We start from the raw sequence: 21,909 nt of genomic DNA on the forward strand, positions 1-21,909 counted from the left end.
GCACTCACAATCTTTCTCTGCACTTTTCATCCAACGTCCTCCTTCAAAATGAATGCCTCCCACATACATGGGTGTCAAAGCTCAAGAATCTAGCACCATCTTTGAATTTCCCTCTCCCCCAGGACCCAACCTGTCAGCCCACCTCCAACCAACCATTCGATGCTGGTTAGTACACTGCCTGAGTAGCATTCAAATACCAGGGGTGACAAAAAATGTATGGAAGTGGACACTTTAGTCAACGGTGCTCAAGCTATCGTTTGCCATAATCAGACGTGTCTGGACGCTGATGGTAACCACTTTGAGCGCCTCTTGTAATTGCAGGAGTCAAATGTGACTTGTATTCATCATTTGTTATCGGTATATCTTGAGTATTACAATTTTAATAGTTTTTTCCTGTCTTATCATGTGTATACATTTTTTTGTCACCCCCATATTTCTACTTTTCTGCATCCTTTCTAAAACTGCCCGAGTCCAAGTAACCAACTAAATAACTGGATGATCTTAAAGACCTCACGTCTCTGAGCCTCAATTTCCTGGTTTGTCACATGAGACAGTTGGAATGAACACCAAGTTTCTTCTTCCCTATATTCTGTGATTGTAAGAATTTAAACCCAAGCAGGGGCTCAGAACAGAACCAATCCTATTGCTTTGGGCGATCGTCTCACTGTCCCCATTGAGTCGCACACTGGGGTGACCGAGGTTGTGCTTCATGTCCTCCCATAGCACTGCTCTTAAGGACAATCTTCAGGTCTTCAAGACAACTTATAATCAGGCCTTTTCTCTTCAAAATGTGACCTGATGCCACATTTGAGTTGTAGGAAATATTTTATAATGATATTCTAATGTTGGTAACAACGGTTTCTACCTGTGTCAGTTGTCTGAAAATTCCTATTCTTAAAAATGGCCCAAATAGAAGAAAGGGTCCCATGTAAAGAATTAGTCCACCTTTGTTGACTATCACTTGAGTATCTGTATACAAAAACCTCGATAGCAGTAAAAGGTTGATGGAGATAGAGGGAGCGGGGCAGTGATGAAATAATCTGGATGATTTTCTGCAGTAGAAAGATGAAAATAAAAGCTTAGAAAAGAAGAGTAAAGGATTTAGGTGAGGACTTTATATGAAAGAAAAACAAAGAAAAAGAGACACAAGCAGAGGAAAACAGTTAAGAGACAAATAAGTAAGTTTCCAACAATGAGTTCAATAGGCAGCCATCTTAATGGGAGAGAAGGTAGACTGTAAGTGAGAAACGGGGCCACTCAAAGAGGCAAGAGCCAAAAACATAAGGGCTCTTTTGGGGATTCTTTTGATTCTGAAGTGTGTTCGTCCAGCTGAGTAAAGACCTGGTGAGGATATCATATGTCCTCTAAAAGGGGTATCCATCAACTGGAGAAAGATGTGCTGTCTCTGTCCAAAGCTCATTAGCAGATTGAAAGTGTGATACTGCAATACTCTGATTAAGGATGAATTTCTAATTCCAGGGACAGAACTCTCCTCAGAATGATTAGGCCTTCACACAGAAACACAGACACACATGGCATGGTTAAAACACAAATAGCTTTTAAGGCTGCTTTCCATCTTCCCAATACCCAGGGGAAAAGAAAGGGGAGGGTCTCTAGCAAAGAGGGGAGTTAAGGGTTAGAGTTGTCCAGCCCCCCAAGCCAGGTACCTTTCCCGCTAATAGGGGAGAACTGTGATGCCATCTTACAGGCAGAGGAAACCTTGGAAAACTGTGTCCTCACAGTCTCTTTAAGAAAAACACAGTACTTCCAACCTTCCACTCCAGCGAGACAATAGCAATATCTCAGACTAGATGAGGAACCCGCTACCTCAGACCCTCCCAGGGAGACAGCATTTGGGTTCCTACAATTTACTGGAATAACTGGGTCCCGGCCCTTTGGAAAATGCCTAGACATTCCACGGGTAGGCTTCTCAGGCAAAAGTCACCTGCCAGTCCCTTTAAAATGTGTAACGAAAAGCAATCTACAGTTTTATATTTTAAATGTATTGTTGGGGTTCATTTCATACTGCAATATTGTAAAATTGCTTGAAGTAGCTTTAAATCCAAGGCAGTGGTTTTCAAACTCCTTTGACAGATACTCACAAAAACAGATATAAAATAATTTTTATCATAGACCAGTATACACACACATGCACAAAGCTAATATAAAAGTTTTTTGGAACATTATAGACCCTTATTAAGTACAGTACACTCTAAAGGTATCTATTCCGTTTTGTTTCATGTCTTATAAGTGTTTGTTGCAATCACCACAATTATTTCATAATTCATTAGTGGGTCAGAATCTGAGTTTGAGAAACACTATTTTAAAAGTATATGTTCCTCCACAAAAGACCCTGAATAGCAAAAGCAATCCTAAGAAAAAAAGAACAATGCTGGAAGTATCACACTCCTTGACTTCAGCTTGTAGTACAAGGTAATAGTAATTATAACAGTATGGTATTGGCAGAAAAACAGACACATAGACCAATGAAATAGAATTGAGAACCCAGAAATAAAATCCCATAAATATGGACAGATAATTTTTGACAAAGAAGCCAAAAACATACAATGGAGAAAAGACAGCCAATTCTGGTGCTGGCAGAATTGGAAAGCCGTGTGCACAAGAGTGTAATCTGTTACCGTGTACCAAAATAACCCCAAATGGATCACAGACCTAAGCATAAGACCTGAAACAATAAACTGCATAGAAGAAAACATAGGTACTAAACTTACAGACCTTGGGTTTAAAGAGGATTTTGTGAATTTGACTTCAAAGGCAGGGGAAGTAAAAGCTAAAATGAGTGCCTTCCAGACGCCGCCGCCCGGACTTACCTGTGCTCAACCATGGTCAACCCCACCGTGTTCTTCGACATCGCTGTCGACGGCGAGCCCTTGGGCCGCGTCTCCTTTGAGCTGTTTGCAGACAAAGTCCCAAAGATAGCAGAAAACTTTCGTGCCCTGAGCACTGGGGAGAGAGGATTTGGTTATAAAGGTTCCTGCTTTCACAGAATTATTCCAGGATTTATGTGTCAGGGTGGTGACTTCACACGCCATAACGGCACAGGTGGCAAGTCCATTTATGGGGAGAAGTTTGATGATGAGAATTTCATCCTGAAGCACACAGGTCCTGGCATCCTGTCCATGGCAAATGCTGGACCCAACACAAACGGTTCCCAGTTTTTCATCTGCACTGCCAAGACTGAGTGGTTGGATGGCAAGCATGTGGTCTTTGGCAAGGTGAAAGATGGCATGAAGATTGTGGAAGCCATGGAGCGTTTTGGGTCCAGGAATGGCAAGACGAGCAAGAAGATCACCATTGCTGACTGTGGACAACTCTGATGCATTTGACTGGTTTTCTCTTAACCAGACCATTCCTTCTGTAGTCAGGAGAGCACCCCTGCCCCATCTGCTCGGAACACCCCATAATCTTTGTGCTCTCGCTGCAGTTCGTTGGGTTTCGTATTTTCCTTACCCCCCTCCAAGTCTAGCTGGGTTGCAGAGTTAAGTTTATGATTATGAAATAAAAGCTAAACAACAACAACAACAAAAAAAAGCTAAAATGAATGAATGGGACTATATAGAACTACAAAGCTTCTGTACTGCAAAAGAAACTATGGACAAAAGAAAGAGGCAACCAATAGAATGGGAGATTTTGCAAACAATGTCTCTGATAAGGGGCTAATAACCAAAAAATATAAGGAACTCCTAAAACTCAACAACTGAAAACAAACAATCCGATTAAAAAATTGGCAGAGGACCTGAATAGACATTTCGCCAAAGATGACATACTGATGGCCAATAGACAATTAAAAAATGCTCAACATCACTAATCATCAGAGAAATGCAAATAAAAACCACAACGAGATATCACCTCACACCAGTTAGAATGGCTGTCATCAATAAGACAAATAATAATAAGAGTTGGAGAGGCTGTGGAGAAAAAGGAACCCTCATACACTGTTGGTGGGAATGCAGATTGCTGCAGCCATTATGGAAGGCAGTGTGGAGGCTCCTTAGAAAATTAAGAATAGAATTACCACATGACCCAGCAATCCCTCTCCTGGGTATCTACCCAAAAAAATCTGAAAACATTTATCCGTAAAGACATATGTGCTCTGATGTTCATTGCAGCTTTGTTTATGGTGGCCAAGACATGGAAAATACTAAAGTATTCCTCAGTAGATGATCAGACAAAGAAGTTGTGGTGTATATACACAATGGAATACTACTCTGCCATAAGAAAAGATGAAATCGTGCCATTTGCTACAACATGGATGGATCTAGAGATTATTATGCTCAGCAAAGTATGTCAGACATTTATGTTCTTAATACCACTTTTGAATGAAAAATATTGAACAATTCATCTCAGTGCATATTCTTGTAATAGTTTGCAATTTTCCTTCTTTTTAGGTAGCCAGTGTGTGTTTGTGCATATGTTTTATTTGCCAAAAGGAACATTTTACAGGACAGTTTTTAGAATGCTTTAATCAATTTTAAATGAATAAAGAATTTTTTAAGAATATGCTGGAAACATTTGTAAACAAGCTAAGAAGAAGGAGAAAAGCCTCATAAAAAAGTGAAATTTTGTCGGGAACAAACAGAAATGATGCTAAATTATTAAATCTACAGAGTAGAAAACTCACAAGTCAATCATTTCTATGTATGAATAACATCCACAGTGACACAAAAGTGCAAACAAACAATTGATAGATGGACATGGTTAGTGATCAAAGGCTTGTGTTTTGTGCACTTCTAGTCATTGACATAATATACAAATATAAATGACTGAGTACATATTCAGATATTTTCCTTTGGTGTTCCAGTCATATATTTGTGTTGCCTGAGGTCATTTCTAAATATGTTTCCAAAGAAATGGGTAAAATTCCAGCTTTATTCATAGGAACTCTAAAAAATTGATTACTACAATGACTAAATAGACTTGTGCGTACCACAGGGTCCAGGGTATTTGCCAGAGATTCTTTGAGCAATCAGAAGTTCTTGAAACTGAAGATTCCATTTTGCATTAGAACAAACAAAAAGAAAATTTTGAATGTTAATCAGTTAATAAAACGTAATGATTTCTGTGGATAGGGACAATGGCCTATTTATTTATTGTGCAAATTTTCTAAAATATTACCTGCTAATGTAAGGAGTAATGACACAGAATTTTGAAAATAATATTGTAAATCTGATGTCTAAAATGAAGCAGGGAGTAATACATTTATTATGGTTGTAGATTAATTGTTTTGGGTGGCTATTGCATTTGAGTTTTGACGACCAACACCATCCTGGCAAAAGGCTGAGTGCGAGTAAATGGCTGGTATTATCTTATTGTTGAGTACATTGAATTACATTATTTTGGTATGTCTTTGACTATCATTTTGATGTTGTATGCACATATTCTGAATCTTGTTCTGTTCAAAATAAATTAACAGAAAATTTAGGGATGCATGAATGAATTCTTGTCATTGTTGATTCTCTCTCTCTCTCTCTCTCTCTCTCTCTCTCTCTCTCTCTCTCTCTCTCTCATTTGTTCACTCTTTAACTCACTAGCTATGGATGTAAACTAGTAACAGAAATGCAATTTTAGAATACTAATTTCAGAAGCCATTATAGAAATACTCTCCAAGATCCGGAAAGGAAAAACAAGGTTCTGGTATATAATATCTTCTACATCCTTGGCATTGCATCATCATCTCCAGTGCAAGCCAAGGCTCCATCTTGCAACCTGTTCTAGGCTGCAGACTACAGGTGAACTCGCAGCCCTCTAATGCAATGTGCGAACGACTAAGCAGTGAATGGAGCAGTGCAGACTGATCTGACCTTGTGCCCTGGGTATAAGAATTTGTCTCCTGCCTCCTTGACTGTTAGGTCTGATAACTGACTTCTGCATTATTTTCCAGAGTCTGCAACCAGGTTTTAAAGTCTCACTAGTCCCTATGTTCTCACCAGTGTTCCAGCTTCCTGGATACCTAATGGCTTGAGTTGAACTCTGTTCCTCACATTTCACAAGTTTCTGTGAAATCTTATGAGGTCCTGGGAGAGCTGGTTGCCAGTCCTCAGCACATGTCCTACTTTCCTTTCAGAACCATATAACCCAGGGTTCCGCACTTGAACTCTTGTGCTGCTGACCTCTGACTTCCCAGTGCACAGGATCTCCTGGGAGATTGAGTTCAGTCTCACTACGCCAGGGCTTTTCACACTTTAGCACACATCAGAATCACCTGGAGTTCCTGTGAAAACACAGACTGCGGCCCTGCCCCCAGCATTTCCGATTCAGTAGGTCTGATCCACGCTTGAGAGTTTTCATTTCTAACAAGTTACCTGGTGAGGCCGACGTTCTTGTCTCCTTTGAGAACCACTACTCTGTTCTAACTCCTTGGCTTATTGGCACGTGGCTCTGTCAGATTGATATTGCTTTTTTCATTTTATCCTAGATCTCTGATAAATAAAAATATCTCCATGTTACTCTAATAACAGTATTCAGCATTTATTGAGTTCTTACTATGTTCCAAGTAGCATGGGGACTTCATATGATTTGTTTTAATTCACAAACAAGCCTAAAAGATTATTCTTACTTTATAAATGAATTATATGAGTCACGGCGATGTCCAGAAACTTCACCATGGTTACAGAGGTTGTAACTAACAGAATTGAGATTCAGGATCAGATTATCTGATTCAAACTCTTACATACTAAAAAAGTTCCTATTATGTTTATGGTACATGTAAATGCCATTGGAAATGTTCTTTAAACAAATGGTTCTGACGATATCAGATTTTTATCATGAAAAATAGTGGCTACTACAATTATATATTAGTTATGATGCAAAAGAGAGTTTCTGAAGATAAAGATTTTAAAATCAACATCACAAAGGCAGAATAAATAGAAAACAGTCTATCAAAAGCACTTCAGACATATTTTGATCAATATGTATTATATCAGTGAGAGAAAGAGAGAGAGAGAGAGAGAGAGAGAGAGAGAGAGAGAGAGAGAGAGAGAGAGGCTATATAGAGAGTAGGTGAATGCTTCCGGTATCTTCAGATGAATATAGTCATATCTCTATATACTCATGTTTCAAAATAGTTACAATCTTAAGACGGGGTGTAGCTTTATCTGCAAGAATAGTTATTTTATGTTAGTCAAATTTGCACAAAAAATCGTGTTGCTCTACCCAGTCTGCCCATCTGTCTGAACTACTTTGCAACCGCCTAATACAATGTAGGATAGGAAGCTATACAACCATATTGCATTAGAATTTGTTTTTCCTGTAATTCAGAAGCACTCTACTGCTTTCAAGATGCTCAAGACAAGTGCCAGGAACATCCATTTAACTGTATTTCATGTCATAGAGATATCTCTCTCTACTTCAGTGAAGGCAAGACAGGGCCGAGGAGCACAAAGTAAACCAGACAGTCCCAACTGTGCTTTGCACATCCTGAAAGATAAAATAACTTGAGCTACAGCCCATTTTTCGTTTGTTTAACTTCCTTGACCATTATACAATGACTAAGTCCACAAAATATAATGTTTCCATTAGACACTTTTTTTGCCAGCCTTGATTCTATTTGACTGCTACAGATATATAATTCAAGAAAGACCAATAGACTTGTAAACTGCGAATGTACTAGTGCTATTATCGTTGAATATTTCTTAGGAGTCTTTGGTTGAATAACATTTAGCTACAATGTACTAGAATACTCTTCTGGATAAATACCACATTTAATTGAATACTGCTCTTTGGGTCCAGTGCCAGCTCTAAATAACTCAGGAGCTGGGTAATTAAGGTCATAGTTTTTGTTTGTTTGTTTTTAAGATTGAGCACACTTCACAACTTTTTTCAATTGAGATTTCAAGACAGTCTGGTCTCATCAGGGTAGTCTTGTATTAGGGAACTGGACTTGGAGGAATTGATTGCTTATTCAAAGAAAGTCAATGAACTATTCAAGCTCAAGTTGAAGTTTCACCTCATTAAGACTGTCTACGAAATTAAAAGTTCAGATAAAAAGGGAACTTGAACAAAATTCTCAAGAATAGATTATATTACCATTAGACACTATATACTAAATTTATTTGATATGTATATATATCCCATTCTCTTCTGAAATGGTACTGTTCTATTACATACTAATGATTTACCTTATACCATCTGTAACATAAAAATGACAGCTATAATACATTATTTTCACTAACATCTCTGGGAACTAACCAAAGTAGAGACTCACTTTAATGCAAAAAGCTTATCTTTATATAAAAAGTAATATTTAATGTATAATACCAAATTACAGACAAACATGTAAACTTGGACTCCAATTCAAATTTTAAATAAACAGAAGAAAATATTTTATATGGAATTGTGAAGAATTCATGCAGCTAGGACATATCCAAAGAAAGCCTCAGGTCCTCTGTCCTACAGATGATGACACTAAAACATACATCCTGTATGAACACAGAAGCAGGAGTCTGAGTGACATGATCTGAGAAAGTCAGGACCCACTGTCACTGGCTTTGAAGATGATGTAAGAGGACCACAAGCCAAGGAATGCAGATGTCCTCTAGAAGCTGGAAAAGGGAAGGAAACCTAGAACCTCCAGAAAGGAATAGATCTCTGTCAACACTGAGTTAAGACTCAGGTTGACCTTCTAAGCTATAGATTTGTAGGACAATAAATTTGTGTTGTTTTTTAAAAAAAAAAAAAAAAAAAAAAAAAAAAAGAAACATACATCCTGATGTTTCAGTTCACATTTAAATTGTTTCCTAATGACTGAGCCACAGAGCTAGAGATGGTCTACTGAAAGTATTACCCCACCTTTGTGAGGTGACAAAGAACTTCCAAGCAACCATCACTTTACTAGTGAAGGTAGAGCCTTGAATAATAGCAGAAATTTATAAGAAAAGCTAAAAAAGCTGCCTTCTAAATTAATTTGTCATAAATACTCAAAAAGGAAACAAAGCTTCTAACCTTCAGAAATTATTTCAAAGAAGATTTTGCTTATGCTACCTGCTATAAAGCAGGTATGGGGAACAAAAGACAAAGTTATAGAGCTTTGATTATACTAGCCTAAGAAATAATGTTTAATCCCATTAATTATCTATCTTATCTATCTATGGATCTATCTATCTATCTATCTATCTAATTATCCATCTGTCTATTATCTATACATCATTATTCATTCATTCATACATTCATTCATTCATTCATTCATTATCTTTGTGTTGGGGCCCATGCCATTCTGAGATTGCCATGATGTAACTAGAAAATAAAGGTCCACAAACTCTTATCTGAAGTACTTGGGTTTAAAATTGTTTTGGAATTTGCAATGTTTCAGAATTATTGAAAGAAAAAGGTGCAAACCCTTTATTACATAACACTCCCAGCATGGTCTGGGGATGCACCCCACAATCAGACACATCTACTTACTGCAGCAAACTTTATGGACTTTTTATATTGTGTAAACCTTCACATCAGTTCAGGTCAGATATTAATTGAGATCAGGTCAACTTACATTTCTCCACCAAAGGAGTTACAAAAAAATTTAAAAAACAAAACAAAAATATAATTTTCAGAGATTTTTGCATTTCAGAAACGTGACTATGGGACTGGGGACTTGTACTTAGACTATGTCCAAATTAATGTAAGAGGAGCCACGTAGTTTAGAGAAACCTCTCTAAACTTCTTATTCCAAAGTGCCTGAATATACATGAAATAATGACAACGTATTTTTTAAATGAAGTTATATAAAATCTGCCCAAAACACTATTCCAAATAAGGGTATATAAGTTCAATACTGTTGGTATATCTCCAACTATTTTAACAAACAAACCCAAGTCTAAAGAATATAATGTCTCATGAACAGGTAAAATTAATTTATAATTTTGTGGAGCCCACAGCAGATGTCCCTGTTTGGCAGGCTCCCCCTGTATAAACAGTGGGCAGTGGGTGTGTCTGACTCAGGTTCCTCCCAGCTTGCAGCTCTGCCAGTTTCCACACAATGCTTTCAAGGTGGCTGTGCTCCTTTGCAACAATCTAGCAGAAAGAAAAGGATGGAAAATATACTTCCTCTTTTTAATCACCTAGACCAGGAAGTTATATATATATATATATATATATATATATATATATATATATATATATATATATATATATATATATTTGTCCTTCACCTCATTCTCTTGGCAAGATCTTGTCATGTGGCCACACCTAGATGTCAAGGAGGCTGGAAGGTGTCCCCAGCCTCTTGCCCACCACGACTTTGTAATTAAGGTGAGGGAGCATGAACTTTACTCTGAGCTGTCTCTGTCCCACTTGCATTCAAGACATGAGAGACAATGAACAAATTCAACACCAATGATTCTTATTCCTTACACTGCCGTCCTAATGAGGACAACTGTGGTTGACTGGAGTATGCCAGAAGCTCCAACGTTTCCTATAATAACAGGAGTTAGTTAACAAAATATTGGAGGGTTAAAAGAACACAAATAGAAAAATAAGTAACCCAGGATAACTGCAGAAAGCATGTACCATTGCTTGAGCTGTGCGACAAAAAGAAAGTAGTTGGGATTATTTAATTCTGGAAGTCTACAGAGGAGCTGCAGAGAACTGAGGAAGGATTGCTGTGCTACTAACTTGACAGAGGTGCATGGAGACTGGTTCTGAGACTGGAAACAAACCGGAAATGAAGCAATTGTCTCTGCAGACAAGATGCAACAGGAACAACGACTACACAAGAAAGAGCACATTCTTTCTCATGCCCCATATTGTCAGAAGCTGTCAGGATGCCAGCTCAGGAAGGAGAAATATAGTTTACTTAGTTAGTAACCAGTTCATTATCTAAGTAATATCATTTGGGGGTTTATAGGTGGGAATAGATAAATAGTAAAATTAAATACTGTGCAATTCCACATAATCAGAAGACTTTCCAGTCTTCAAAACAAGTTGAAAATGTATGTAGCAAATCTAGTGAAATTTATTATTGATCACGGCATGCTTCTGAAGTTCTGTCAAACCATTAACTTACTCTCTAGAGATGTTTATGCCCTGTATATTTAATAATTTATTGGATTATCTCAAGAATTTATTTTTAGCAAAATTACAGAACTTTAAGTTTTAAGATTTTAATATCTGTCATTTGGCAAAATAACATTTACCTGTCATCATCACTTTCCAATTGTCTCATTGCCCTATCTTCCTTGATCCTAAATCATAACATTTAGCTTTCACTCCTAGAATTTTTTTCCCCTTTGTGAAGTTGCAATGAGTGATTTTTCCTGCCCCCTAAATACATTTTATTTAGCTAAATCCATCAGAGAAAACTATAATTTTGTGTTTCTTATACATCTTCTTTCAAAATATCTCAGCATAAGTTTAGTATCATGTTTACCAGCTTGAACATCTGTTTAAAGATTTCTCCCCCAAGCAAGAAATAATCTCTTCTGCCTCTGAAATCCCATAAAATTTTATATTTACCTCTATATACTATGAAAATTTTCAAGTCAGACCTGAAGTTACCTATGTATAAGGTGTGAATAAAAAAATATAGTGAATGTTTAAATAAAAAATTACTACAGTAAAAGACAAGATTAAATTGCCATTAATCCCCCTCAAAATACTCCCCCTTGTTTCCAACACACTTATCCCATTATTCTTGCCACTTTCTGAAGTAGTTCTGGAAGTCCTCTTTCCTGAGTGTCATCAGTTGAACTGTTGTGGCTGCCTCAATGTCCTGAATCGTTTTGACTTTGGGGAAGAGCCAGAAGTTGCACGGTGCCAGATCCAGTGAATAAGGTGGATGAGGACACATTGTAATGTTTTTATTTGACAGAAATTGCCGTACCAGAAGCAATGTGTGACACAGAGCATTGTCATGATGGAGGATGAAGTAAAGACATTCACGAAAGAGGACTTCCAGATCTGCTTCAGAAAGTGGCAAGAACAATGGGATAAGTGTGCTCAAAGCAAGAGGGAGCATTTTGAGGGGGATTCATGACAATGTGTCTTTTACTGTAACAAATGTTTTTTAATTAAATGTTCACCGCACCTTTTGATCTCACTTCGTATATATGCTTTTCTCTCCTTCTCAACTTTCAAATTGGAACAGGGTCTTCTTGTAAGCTCTATTATATGTCAAATAGTTTATTAGGTATAAAGAATGCAAATTTGACTAAAAGAAGGAACTTGTTCTTATGAAATTCAAGATTAGGCAAGAGTGATATGAAAATAATTAAAACAGTATGAGATGAGTGAAATAATAGAGACATATACAAGATACAGAGATAACAAAAGCAAATGGGGATTCGCTTTGCTGGGTGTGAATTGAAAAAAATTGCAGCTGCCACTTGAGTGACATTTGAATGAGTACGAAAGCAGTCCGTGGGGTTGGAGAGTCAAAGGGTGACATTTCATGTAGAAAACATGGCATGAGTGAAAATAGAGAAATGTGAAAGCTCAAGGCGTATCCAATGGAATTGCAAGGAGTTCAGTATAATTTAAGATGAGATGTGAGCAATCATTCAACAGAAGAGACATAGGCAGTGCCCAGATCCTGGACTTGCCTAAATGCAGTGCAAAAGGTTTTGTACTACGTTCAGTGGGCGGCTCAGAATCAATAAAGTATTGTAAGTAGAAGACTCTCACCATCGGTTTTACTTAAGTGAGATCCCTTAGGTTTTGGTGAATTAGAACAAAGATCAACCGAAGACAGAAACACTTTGGGATATAGGTTGAAGATACCGCACCTAATCAAACACCCTTGTCAGAATATTGAATTTTGAGGAAGAGGTACAGAGAAACCCAGAACACTTTGCAAAGAGACCCAGCAGTGGAGGCATCCAATGCCTATTGGCAGCAATCTCAAGGCTGCCTAATGTTTAGTGTCAGACGTCTAGTGAGGAAAGTAATGACATCCTAATATGTTTCTTGCAATAGCACATGGCTGCAATTCCTGTACTAATCCTAATCTGTTGTATTCTTGCTTCCAATATGTCCTTGTATTTTATGAATTAAGTGATTGACTTTCCAATTTTTTTTTTTCTTTAACTTAGCCAGAATTATTTCCTGTAGAATTCCAATTGGCATTATACAAACCTAAAGAAGAGCTACAAGTCGCATTACAGAATCTAAGAGACTCTCTTTAAACACATAAATGGTGATTTCAAAATATTCTTACTTTGAAGTCGAAACATGAATGCAATATCAGGGTATGATAAGAATACTTTGTTGAAAATAATAGTGTAAAATAAACAGATTTGACAATTGCATTTCAAGGCTAGAAGCACTAACTAAATACAATTTATTTTTTCACAAGCCCATATAAACTATATTACTGGTAGAGTGTTAGAATAACATCTTTTTATAACTGCAATGTGCTCATTTTATTGAATATTTTAATTTCCAGGAGAATAAAAAGAAGAAAAATAAAATATGTATTATATTAGCATAGAGAATGATGCTTTGAATTTTATAAATCTTCCTGCTTTTCTTTTCAAAAAATTTTATGCTCTTATTTTGCCTTATGCAGTTATTACTTACTAATTTGGTTCTAACATTCAAAATTATTATATGTGATAAGAGAAATTTTGGGGGTGTCATTTATTTTTCAAATGATATAATTTACATACAGTGAAAACCACCCTTGGTAGTGGACACTCTATCGTCTTTTGTTGCACTATTGTCTTCTGACTTTCATAGTTTCTGCTGAGAAGCCTTCTATCTATAATTCTTAACTTTTTTCCTCCTTGTGTGTTGAATTTTTTTATTCTAGTTAGCTTCAAAATTTTTATTTTAATATTTGGATTTTAGCAACTTGGGCACTATGTGTTTAGATGTGTGTATGTGCATCTTTCTGTGTTTGCATTATTTTGTTTGGCATTTTCTAAACTTCTTGGATCTTTAAGTTGTTCTTTTAAATGAATTTTTGAAAATTCTAAGCATTATTTTTTTGAAAAATTTTCTCTACCAATCTTTTTTATGTATTTGAAAAAATATATATATATACACATATATATATATATACACATATATATGATTAATTAATATTTTCCCACAGGTCTCGGATGCACTTTTTGTTTTTGTTTTAAAGGTTTTATTTTTTTCTTTTAGTTTGGGTAATTTGTATTGATTTATCTTTAAGACCACTGACATTTTTTTTTTTTTTTTGGTTTTATAAAATCTAATTATGGGACCATTAGAGCATTCTTTATATCTGTTACCATGTTCTTCATTTCTAGGGCTTTGGTCTGATTCTTCCTTAGAATTCCCATCTCTCAGCTGAAATTCCCCATCTGTTTCTACATGGTGCTTCCCTTTTCCAGTTGTGCCTTTAATACATTAATTATAATTATTTTAAATACCTTACTTGATGATTACAATCTCTGGAATATATTTGAATCTCATTCTATTGATTACTTTATCTCTTGAGAGTAATTTCTTTTTGCAACTCAGAATTTTTGGTTAAAACCTAAACATATTGTGTAGTATAATAGAGACTGAGGTATATATTGTTTGTACCCAGAATTAAACACATTTCTTTTTTGCTTAGCTTTAATGTGAGGTGTTGAGTCAATCATGTTAGGAGCCAATCTGACTTTGGGTTTTGCTATTGCTATGTTTAATTTTCTTGCACCTCATACTTCAAATTGCTCTACGATTAGTGTGTGAGCTAGTTTGCTGGAGAGTTGTCACTCAATGACTGTTTCACCCTCAGTTTTAGGTCTTGTGTTTATGCCTGCACCTCAGAGAGGTTCTTGCTCCACACTTTTGCCTGGCACCGGGTGTAAACTGATGCTACTTATTTCTCAAGACTTGCTGACCTGTTGGCATGGGTCAGATAGCTGGGAAAGAGTATTATCTCCTGTTCTTGTTTTGCTCCATCTTAGGAAGGTGTTGTGTGGCTGGATCTCATGGAAGAGGCCTTCTCATACATCTTGTACCAACCATCCCCCTCCTCCCTGCCATGCTAGGGGATCTGTAATAATCCCAAGACATTTTCCTAAAATTTCCATAGAGACAAAAGCTCTCAAGTTCCCATCTCTTTGTCTTTCCTTTGGTTTCAAATTAGTGATTGTCCCATGATGTCAGCTCTCTATTGCTTTAAGTTTTATTGTGGAAAAAGTTGGGGGGAAAGCATGAGACAAGGCAGATGTGATGAAATGGTTTGAAAGGGGTATTATTTTAAGGGTTTGGTAACTAAGATAAAGAGTACATATATTACAGAAAACAAGTAAAACTTCCTGCCTTGGTTTTCAATCAAGTAGAAGAGGCAAAATATGACTGTGGGAAATCATTATAAGAAGAATGAGATTTACAAAGAAACATTAAACTTCCTAATCCATTTGTATAGTTCAATTAAAAACACTCCATACCAGACTTTAGAAAAAGGAAAGGGAGGGTGAAAGGGAAGGTGGGTTAGGGACAGAAGCAATATGCTAAAAGTATGAAAATGATTCATATGGTGAAAAAGTATGGCATGAAAGTGGGAAGGTAAAGATGAGTTTTGATATCCTACCTTCCACTTTTTCCTCACTTGTAATCCTAGGTGAGGATGTCCTCAAGGTCTCACTCAGAATGGAAGTGGTTGGTGATGAATGATGTGATAATTACTGCTATTAGACCTTGATTTGGCTGTACTGTGTGTCCACAAAAGCTCTTGGGCACCATCTTCATCCAATAATCAGCCCTCAATTGTCTTAGAGCATCTCCCTTCCTTCCACATTATGCTTCTCTGGACATGAAGGTTTTCCCCTCACAATTATTCCATGAGTAACAGTAGCTTATAGTAGTTCTGTATTAACTTCCAAGTGGTATTTTGCTTAGTTGTCCGGGGCAGTTAGAGACAAGATTTAATTAATCTGGTAAATTCCCATTGAAACACAGTAAGTTGTATCCAAAAATTCAATCCAGTATTGTACACCTGAAACCTATGTAACTTTACTAACAATTGTCACCCCAATAAACTCTAATTTTAAAAAAAAGTGAATCACATAAAATTAGAGTTACATCATTGAGAGCTTAATGACAAACAATAAATTTTAGTCATTTCTTATTGTCACCAAATGTGGAAAATTCAAAACAAGAAATGTTATACAGCACAAAGGTAAATGAACTCTGAACTGAGATAGTCCTAAATGATCAAGGGGGATTCATCTCCTAAAGGATCCCTCCTCACCCATCAGGGACAGACTTCAACCTATTTATCTTCTCTTGAAAATGTTGATTTATACAGAGAACTGGAGCCAACTGTCAATCATTATATGCCATTTTGCATTCGCGTAACATTTTAGTGTAAACATCAAATTAATTTTGTAGCCAAATTTTGGTCATTGTATAATCACCAATTTAGTTTCTTAGAACAATGTTCCAAAGTGGAACAAACTCTAGGTTTTCATGTCTCTTTTTCTATGGAAAAGTAATGACAATACACAGTAGGAAACTCCTCAAACATTGCTAAAGTAGTGGACTGATAAAGTGAAAGCTGCAAATATTGGTAAAAGAAAGTGAAGAGTTTCTTGAGCTGATAATATTGGATTTATAATTTGAGCACATTGATATTTTCTCTTCAATAAAAGCACTTAAAGACTCTCATCAATTATGATCTATAGTGTTAGAGCCAGTTTTAGATGGCTCTGTCCTGAAGAATTTAAAAATACAGTAACTATCTTTGTATAGAATATCTAAGTTAAAGTCTGTACAAGCAAGTGTCGAGGTAGCCATCATCTGGCCTGTTGAAATCCAGGTGATGCCCACCCGCCCTTTGAAAGTGAGGAGGCAACTCTGATGATCCCTGAGTCACCTGTGAGGTTGTTTTTTCCCTTGTCTTTAGGAATAGTGCATATGTGCAGTTAAATAGCTCTATGATAAGGGACTGTAGGACGTAAGAAGTCTAACAGCCTTCCTCATTTTGTCCCATCTTCATCTCCTTCACTTCAACTGTCAGTGTTTCTGCTCATGTAAGCCCATAATTTATCAATCTATAACCCAGACGCACGCTTGTGTTCTCTTCTGAACATGCTTTATTATTTTTTGTACTATGAACAAATTGATAATTTTCTAAGTCTTTAAGTTCTTGTTCCTTTTTGCTTAACAATTCCTTCTTCAACTCATTTCTCTCTTCTCACATCTTACCATAAGCATTCAGGAGCAACCAAGTTGCTCTCCTAAGGCTTTGCTTAAAAATCCTCTCAGCTAAATTTCCAATTTCCTTTGCAAGTTCTACCTTCCACAAAACACTAGAAGATGGATACAGTTCAGCCAAGTTCTTTGCCACTTCATAACAAGAATTGCCTCTTCCCTAGCTTCCAATGTCATTTCCTCATTTCTGTCTGAGACCAAACTAGAGTGGCCTTTAATATCCATATTTCTACCAACTTTCTACTCAAGTGTATTTATGTATTTTCTAAGAAAATGGGAGCTATCTCTCCAATTCTCGTTGTTTCCTGAGTTTTCACCAGAATCACCTTTAATATTCATATTTCTAGCATGCACTTCAAAACTCTTCCAGCTTCTTTCATCACCCAGCTCGAAAGCTATGTCCAAAATTTTAGTTATTTATTACAGCAGCACCCGACCTCTTGGTACCAAAATCTATATTAGTCAGCTTGGACTCCCACAACAAAATATCACAGACTGGGTGGATTATACAGCATAAGTTTATTTCTCTCGGTTCTGGAAGCTGAGAAGTTCAAGGTCAGGATCTGGCAGGGTTCCATTTCTGGTGAGAATTCTCTGACTGACTTGCAGATGACCACTTTCCCTGTGTGTTCATGGCCATTTCTTGGTGCATTTGAGTGGAGAGAGCAAGTTCTTTCATGTCTCTTTAATAAGGGCACTAATCCCATCAGCAGGACCCCTTTCTTACTATGTCATCTGACTCTAATTATCTCCCAAAGGACTCATCTCCAAATAGCATCCCATTAGTGTTTAGAGCGCCAATATATGAATTTTCACTTCATAATAAGTGGTAAGGAAAATACCAATAACACAATAGAAAAAAAATGGATGAAGGGTGCGCATGCATAATTCTCAAAAATACAAATGGCTCTAACACATATCAGAAGATAAGCCACTGTATTGTAATGAGGGAAGCATACTGAGACACTCTTTTCCACAGTGATGATTGGCCAAATCCAAAAGTTTAATAACACTCTATGTTCATGAGGTCGATAGGAAACAGGAACTTTTATATTACTGAAGGAAGTGCAAAATGATACAACTATTCCAGAGAAATTTGATGTTGTCTAACAAAATAAAGATGCATATACCCATAGACCTAGATATTTATCCTGCAAATAAAATTATATGCCTGAGGAAAGATGTAACATAATTGTATATAATAGCAAAAGATTGGGAGCATCCTAAATTCCCATCAGTAGGGAACTCCTTAAACAAATGAAAGTATAACCTTCAATGGAATATTGCACAGCTCTCAAAACAATGAGGCAGTTCTCTATACACTGACATGGAAAGACATATGATATGTATGTTCAGTGAATGCAGGAGAGAGTATATATATATATATATATATATATATATATATATATATATATATATATGGAGAGAGAGAGAGAGAGAAAGAAAGAGAAAGAGAGGGAGAGAGAGAATAAACAATGATACATCTCTACAATTTAAAAGAAATGATCATTAATATGAAATGAACTGATATATGAGGTAAGAAGACTTGGGAAGATCAAAACTTTTCTCTGCATGATACCTTCCTTAAAAGACAACACCAGATTAATAAGGGAAATAAAAACAAGAGAGGTATCAAGGACATTAATAAAACTTCTAACCTGTATCACCATGAGAAAAAAAGGCAAAGGACTCCGAAGAGCTAAAGGAGGCTAAGAGCGCAAGGCAGAAGGATGGAGGGCCCCAGACAACTGTGGAGCAGAGGCTACCCTCTCCCACATTAAACTGTGGTTTTTAAGACACTGAGATTTAAAGGTGTTCCCCTCCCAACAGTTTTCCTACTCAAACTAAAACAGTGACTTAGCTTGTCTGTGACTTCTCTTTTAAATGTAATAATTAAATTAACTGTCAAACAGAGAGCTCAGATGACTATTTAAGCCAATTCCACTGAAATAAAAACATAATACCACTCTAAAATGCATTCTCCAGCTACCTGACGGGGAGGAAATTTTTTCATTGCTTCCTTTAGATTTCCATCAGATCTTACCATAATTCAAAACACGTATTTGTTATATAATATTTTATTTATTTATCAAAGTTCAGTTAATATTATTGAGTGACATGGGATTATTTTCCAAGGAAAGATTAACACTAGAAGCATATTTTCATAATGGAAACATAAATTTTTAAAATAATACTTATATTGGCAAAACTTCTTTTAGATATGTTTTTCGGCATATATAATATATGCAGTTTTTCTAGGCTGGGAAAATCCCACACTAAGCTTACACGCTTGATTTTTAGATATCAGAGGCCCCGGTATGGTGCGATATGATGTAAAGCACAGCCTGATCAGCAGTGATGTGGACAACTTGGACGTACAGAAAGGTGATATAACTAGAAAGAAGCAGAATAGAATTTGGAACAGAAAAGTCTGTATTCAGAAAGACACTTCATTACTTAAAGGTTGTAATAGCAAAGGCAGTATTGACACCCTTTAATGAAGTCTTTATGACACACAGTAAGAGATAAGATGGTGCATGATATTTGATGAATATCAGGCTGGACTTTTCCAGCACACTGAAGACTCTTTGAGGAGTAATTTGGAGACTGTTTGTATATGCATTGGTTCTTTCACGACCCTAGAGGTCCATTTCTTGAATTGCATAATATCAGAAACTCAAAGTACCTAACTTTTTCTCAGGGACCCATTTATGACCAAAGAGACCCGGTTTCCCACACAGTAGTGATGGCATAGCAAAATGGAGAATGTCAAACTGGTGAGGTGTGCTAAAGGGAACAATAAAGATCAAATTTATGGCACCCTCTGCATTTCTTCAGGACTCTCCTTTTGTGCTTGGAGCTGCTCTTAGCCTCTCTGAACTCATGCATATTGTGGAAATGTCATTTTCTTTAATTATTTACTCACTGTATTAAGAGTTTGTTGGTATCACCCAATGTAATAACCTAAACTCCTTTTTCTCTTTCCTTCTATGAAAATAAATCACATTGTTTAATTCATTTATATACAGTTTGAATGGAATTCTCTTTGTATTTTTATGGTGGCACAATAGCTATCAGAAACACTCCCATGGCAGCCGTAAGCACTATAATAAGCAAAGTCTAAAAGATTGATTTCAGATTATGTTCTAAATGTGCCCCAAAATAATTTTGGAAACTATATTATTTACTTAATAGTCCATTCTTAGGCAGTTTGAAAATACAGAATGAATGTGTAATACCACCAACCATAGACAGATTTTGATAGAATTAGCCCGATCATAAACTTGATATATTAGGATATGCAGTTGCATTTTCAATGTAATGCCTAAAATATTAATAAAGATGTAGATATCAGATGGCATCGCAGCATTGAAGATGGCCAGTATTCAATTCTGCATGACTACATGCCTGCTTTCTTTTGATAGTATGATATATCTTAATCAATTTTATGACCTAGAGAAAGCATTAGAAAAAGATGAATGTGTTCAAAACCCATGGACATTAGCCATGTATATTTCCAAACTGGAAAAGAAAAGAAAAATGTGTGCTGTTTTACTTTGCTAAGCATTGTATTTCATGGCAAAGAAATTACACAAGCTGTACTGGAAAATAGACAAACACTTAATGATAATTGAATTGAACTGTTGCTTTGTTGATGCATATATATTTAGATATAATTCATGGTTTCCAGGAAAATTGCTTAATGAAATAAAAACACTATTGCATATTTGTAATCTACTATAGGAAGAATGTAGAATAATTTAAATTTTATATTTAAACTTGTAAAAAGGCAGAAGAGTGAAATTTGAAGAGTTGCTTAAACTTTTTGGGTGTACATTATTGCTTTTTCTGAGTTCATAAATAATAAATTCATTATCTAAAATTACTAATGATATAGAAGAAAGCATTGATCATTAATTAAAAAATCACCCATTGACCTAGTTATGGAAGTTTGATTCAGCTATTTCATGTAAAGTAGCTTCAGGTTGACAGTTCCTGGTATGTCTTCTCCTAATTACCCACTAATGTACCAATGACAGTGGCACATTATGTAACAATTTTTTAGGATGGTATATTGGTGTGTCCTTCATTGCGTATCTACTGATGCAAGTTAGTAGAGAAAAGGAAGTCCCTTTTCTATTTTAACTTACAAATTTTCTAACTCTTATTATAAATCCCTGCACTTCTCCATCCTTATGTAAAATGTGGTGCATGAAAGAAAGGGGTGTGTGTCATGACTTGAATGGAGGACCTCAAAAAGATGTGTCCATGTCCTAATCTCCAAAACCTGTGAATGTTAACTTTTTTTTGGGGGGAAAAAAATCTTTGAACATGTAATTAAATTACGGCTCCTATGATGAGATCTTCCTGGATTATCCAGGTGTGCCTTAAATCCAATGACAAGTGTCCTTACACAAGACAGAAAAGGAGAAGATGCACAGAGAAAGCAGTGCGATTGGAGACTGAGAGAAGAGTAGTGTGACTGCAAGTCCAGGAAGCCAAGGAATGCCCCCCAGAAGCCAGGCGACAGAAGGAAGGGTCCTTTCCCAGAGTCTGTAGAAGGAATGCAGCTCTGTTGACACCTTTATTTTGGAATTCTGGACACCAGAACTATGGAAGTATACACTTGTGTTTTTGTGGTGTTTTTTTTTAAACCACCACATTTGTGGTAGTTTGTTACAGCAGTAAAAGGAAGCTGATAGAGGTGGAGATAAGGAGATGGGAGAAAGAGTGCATATTAATGGAGCTCTGATGTGATGAATTATTTCATGGAAGGTAGACAAG

General features: G+C 36.3%; 1 protein-coding gene and 1 pseudogene across 1 annotated transcript; one reads left to right on the forward strand and one right to left on the reverse strand.

Annotated features, from left to right (window-relative positions):
• The first annotated feature begins 216 nt into the window (after window positions 1-216).
• Window positions 217-3,488, forward strand: LOC117037749 (peptidyl-prolyl cis-trans isomerase A-like). Its single transcript, XM_033134140.1, has 2 exons — window positions 217-289; window positions 2,812-3,488. The coding sequence occupies exons 1-2, from the start codon at window positions 217-219 to the stop codon at window positions 3,336-3,338; spliced, it is 600 nt and encodes a 199-aa protein (XP_032990031.1). The 3' UTR covers window positions 3,339-3,488.
• Window positions 3,383-21,909, reverse strand: part of LOC117037755 (calreticulin-like) — a 120,245-nt pseudogene continuing 101,718 nt past the window's right edge.

This window comes from Rhinolophus ferrumequinum, chromosome 2 (assembly GCF_004115265.2).
Source record: "Rhinolophus ferrumequinum isolate MPI-CBG mRhiFer1 chromosome 2, mRhiFer1_v1.p, whole genome shotgun sequence".
Classification (NCBI taxonomy): domain Eukaryota; kingdom Metazoa; phylum Chordata; class Mammalia; order Chiroptera; family Rhinolophidae; genus Rhinolophus; species Rhinolophus ferrumequinum.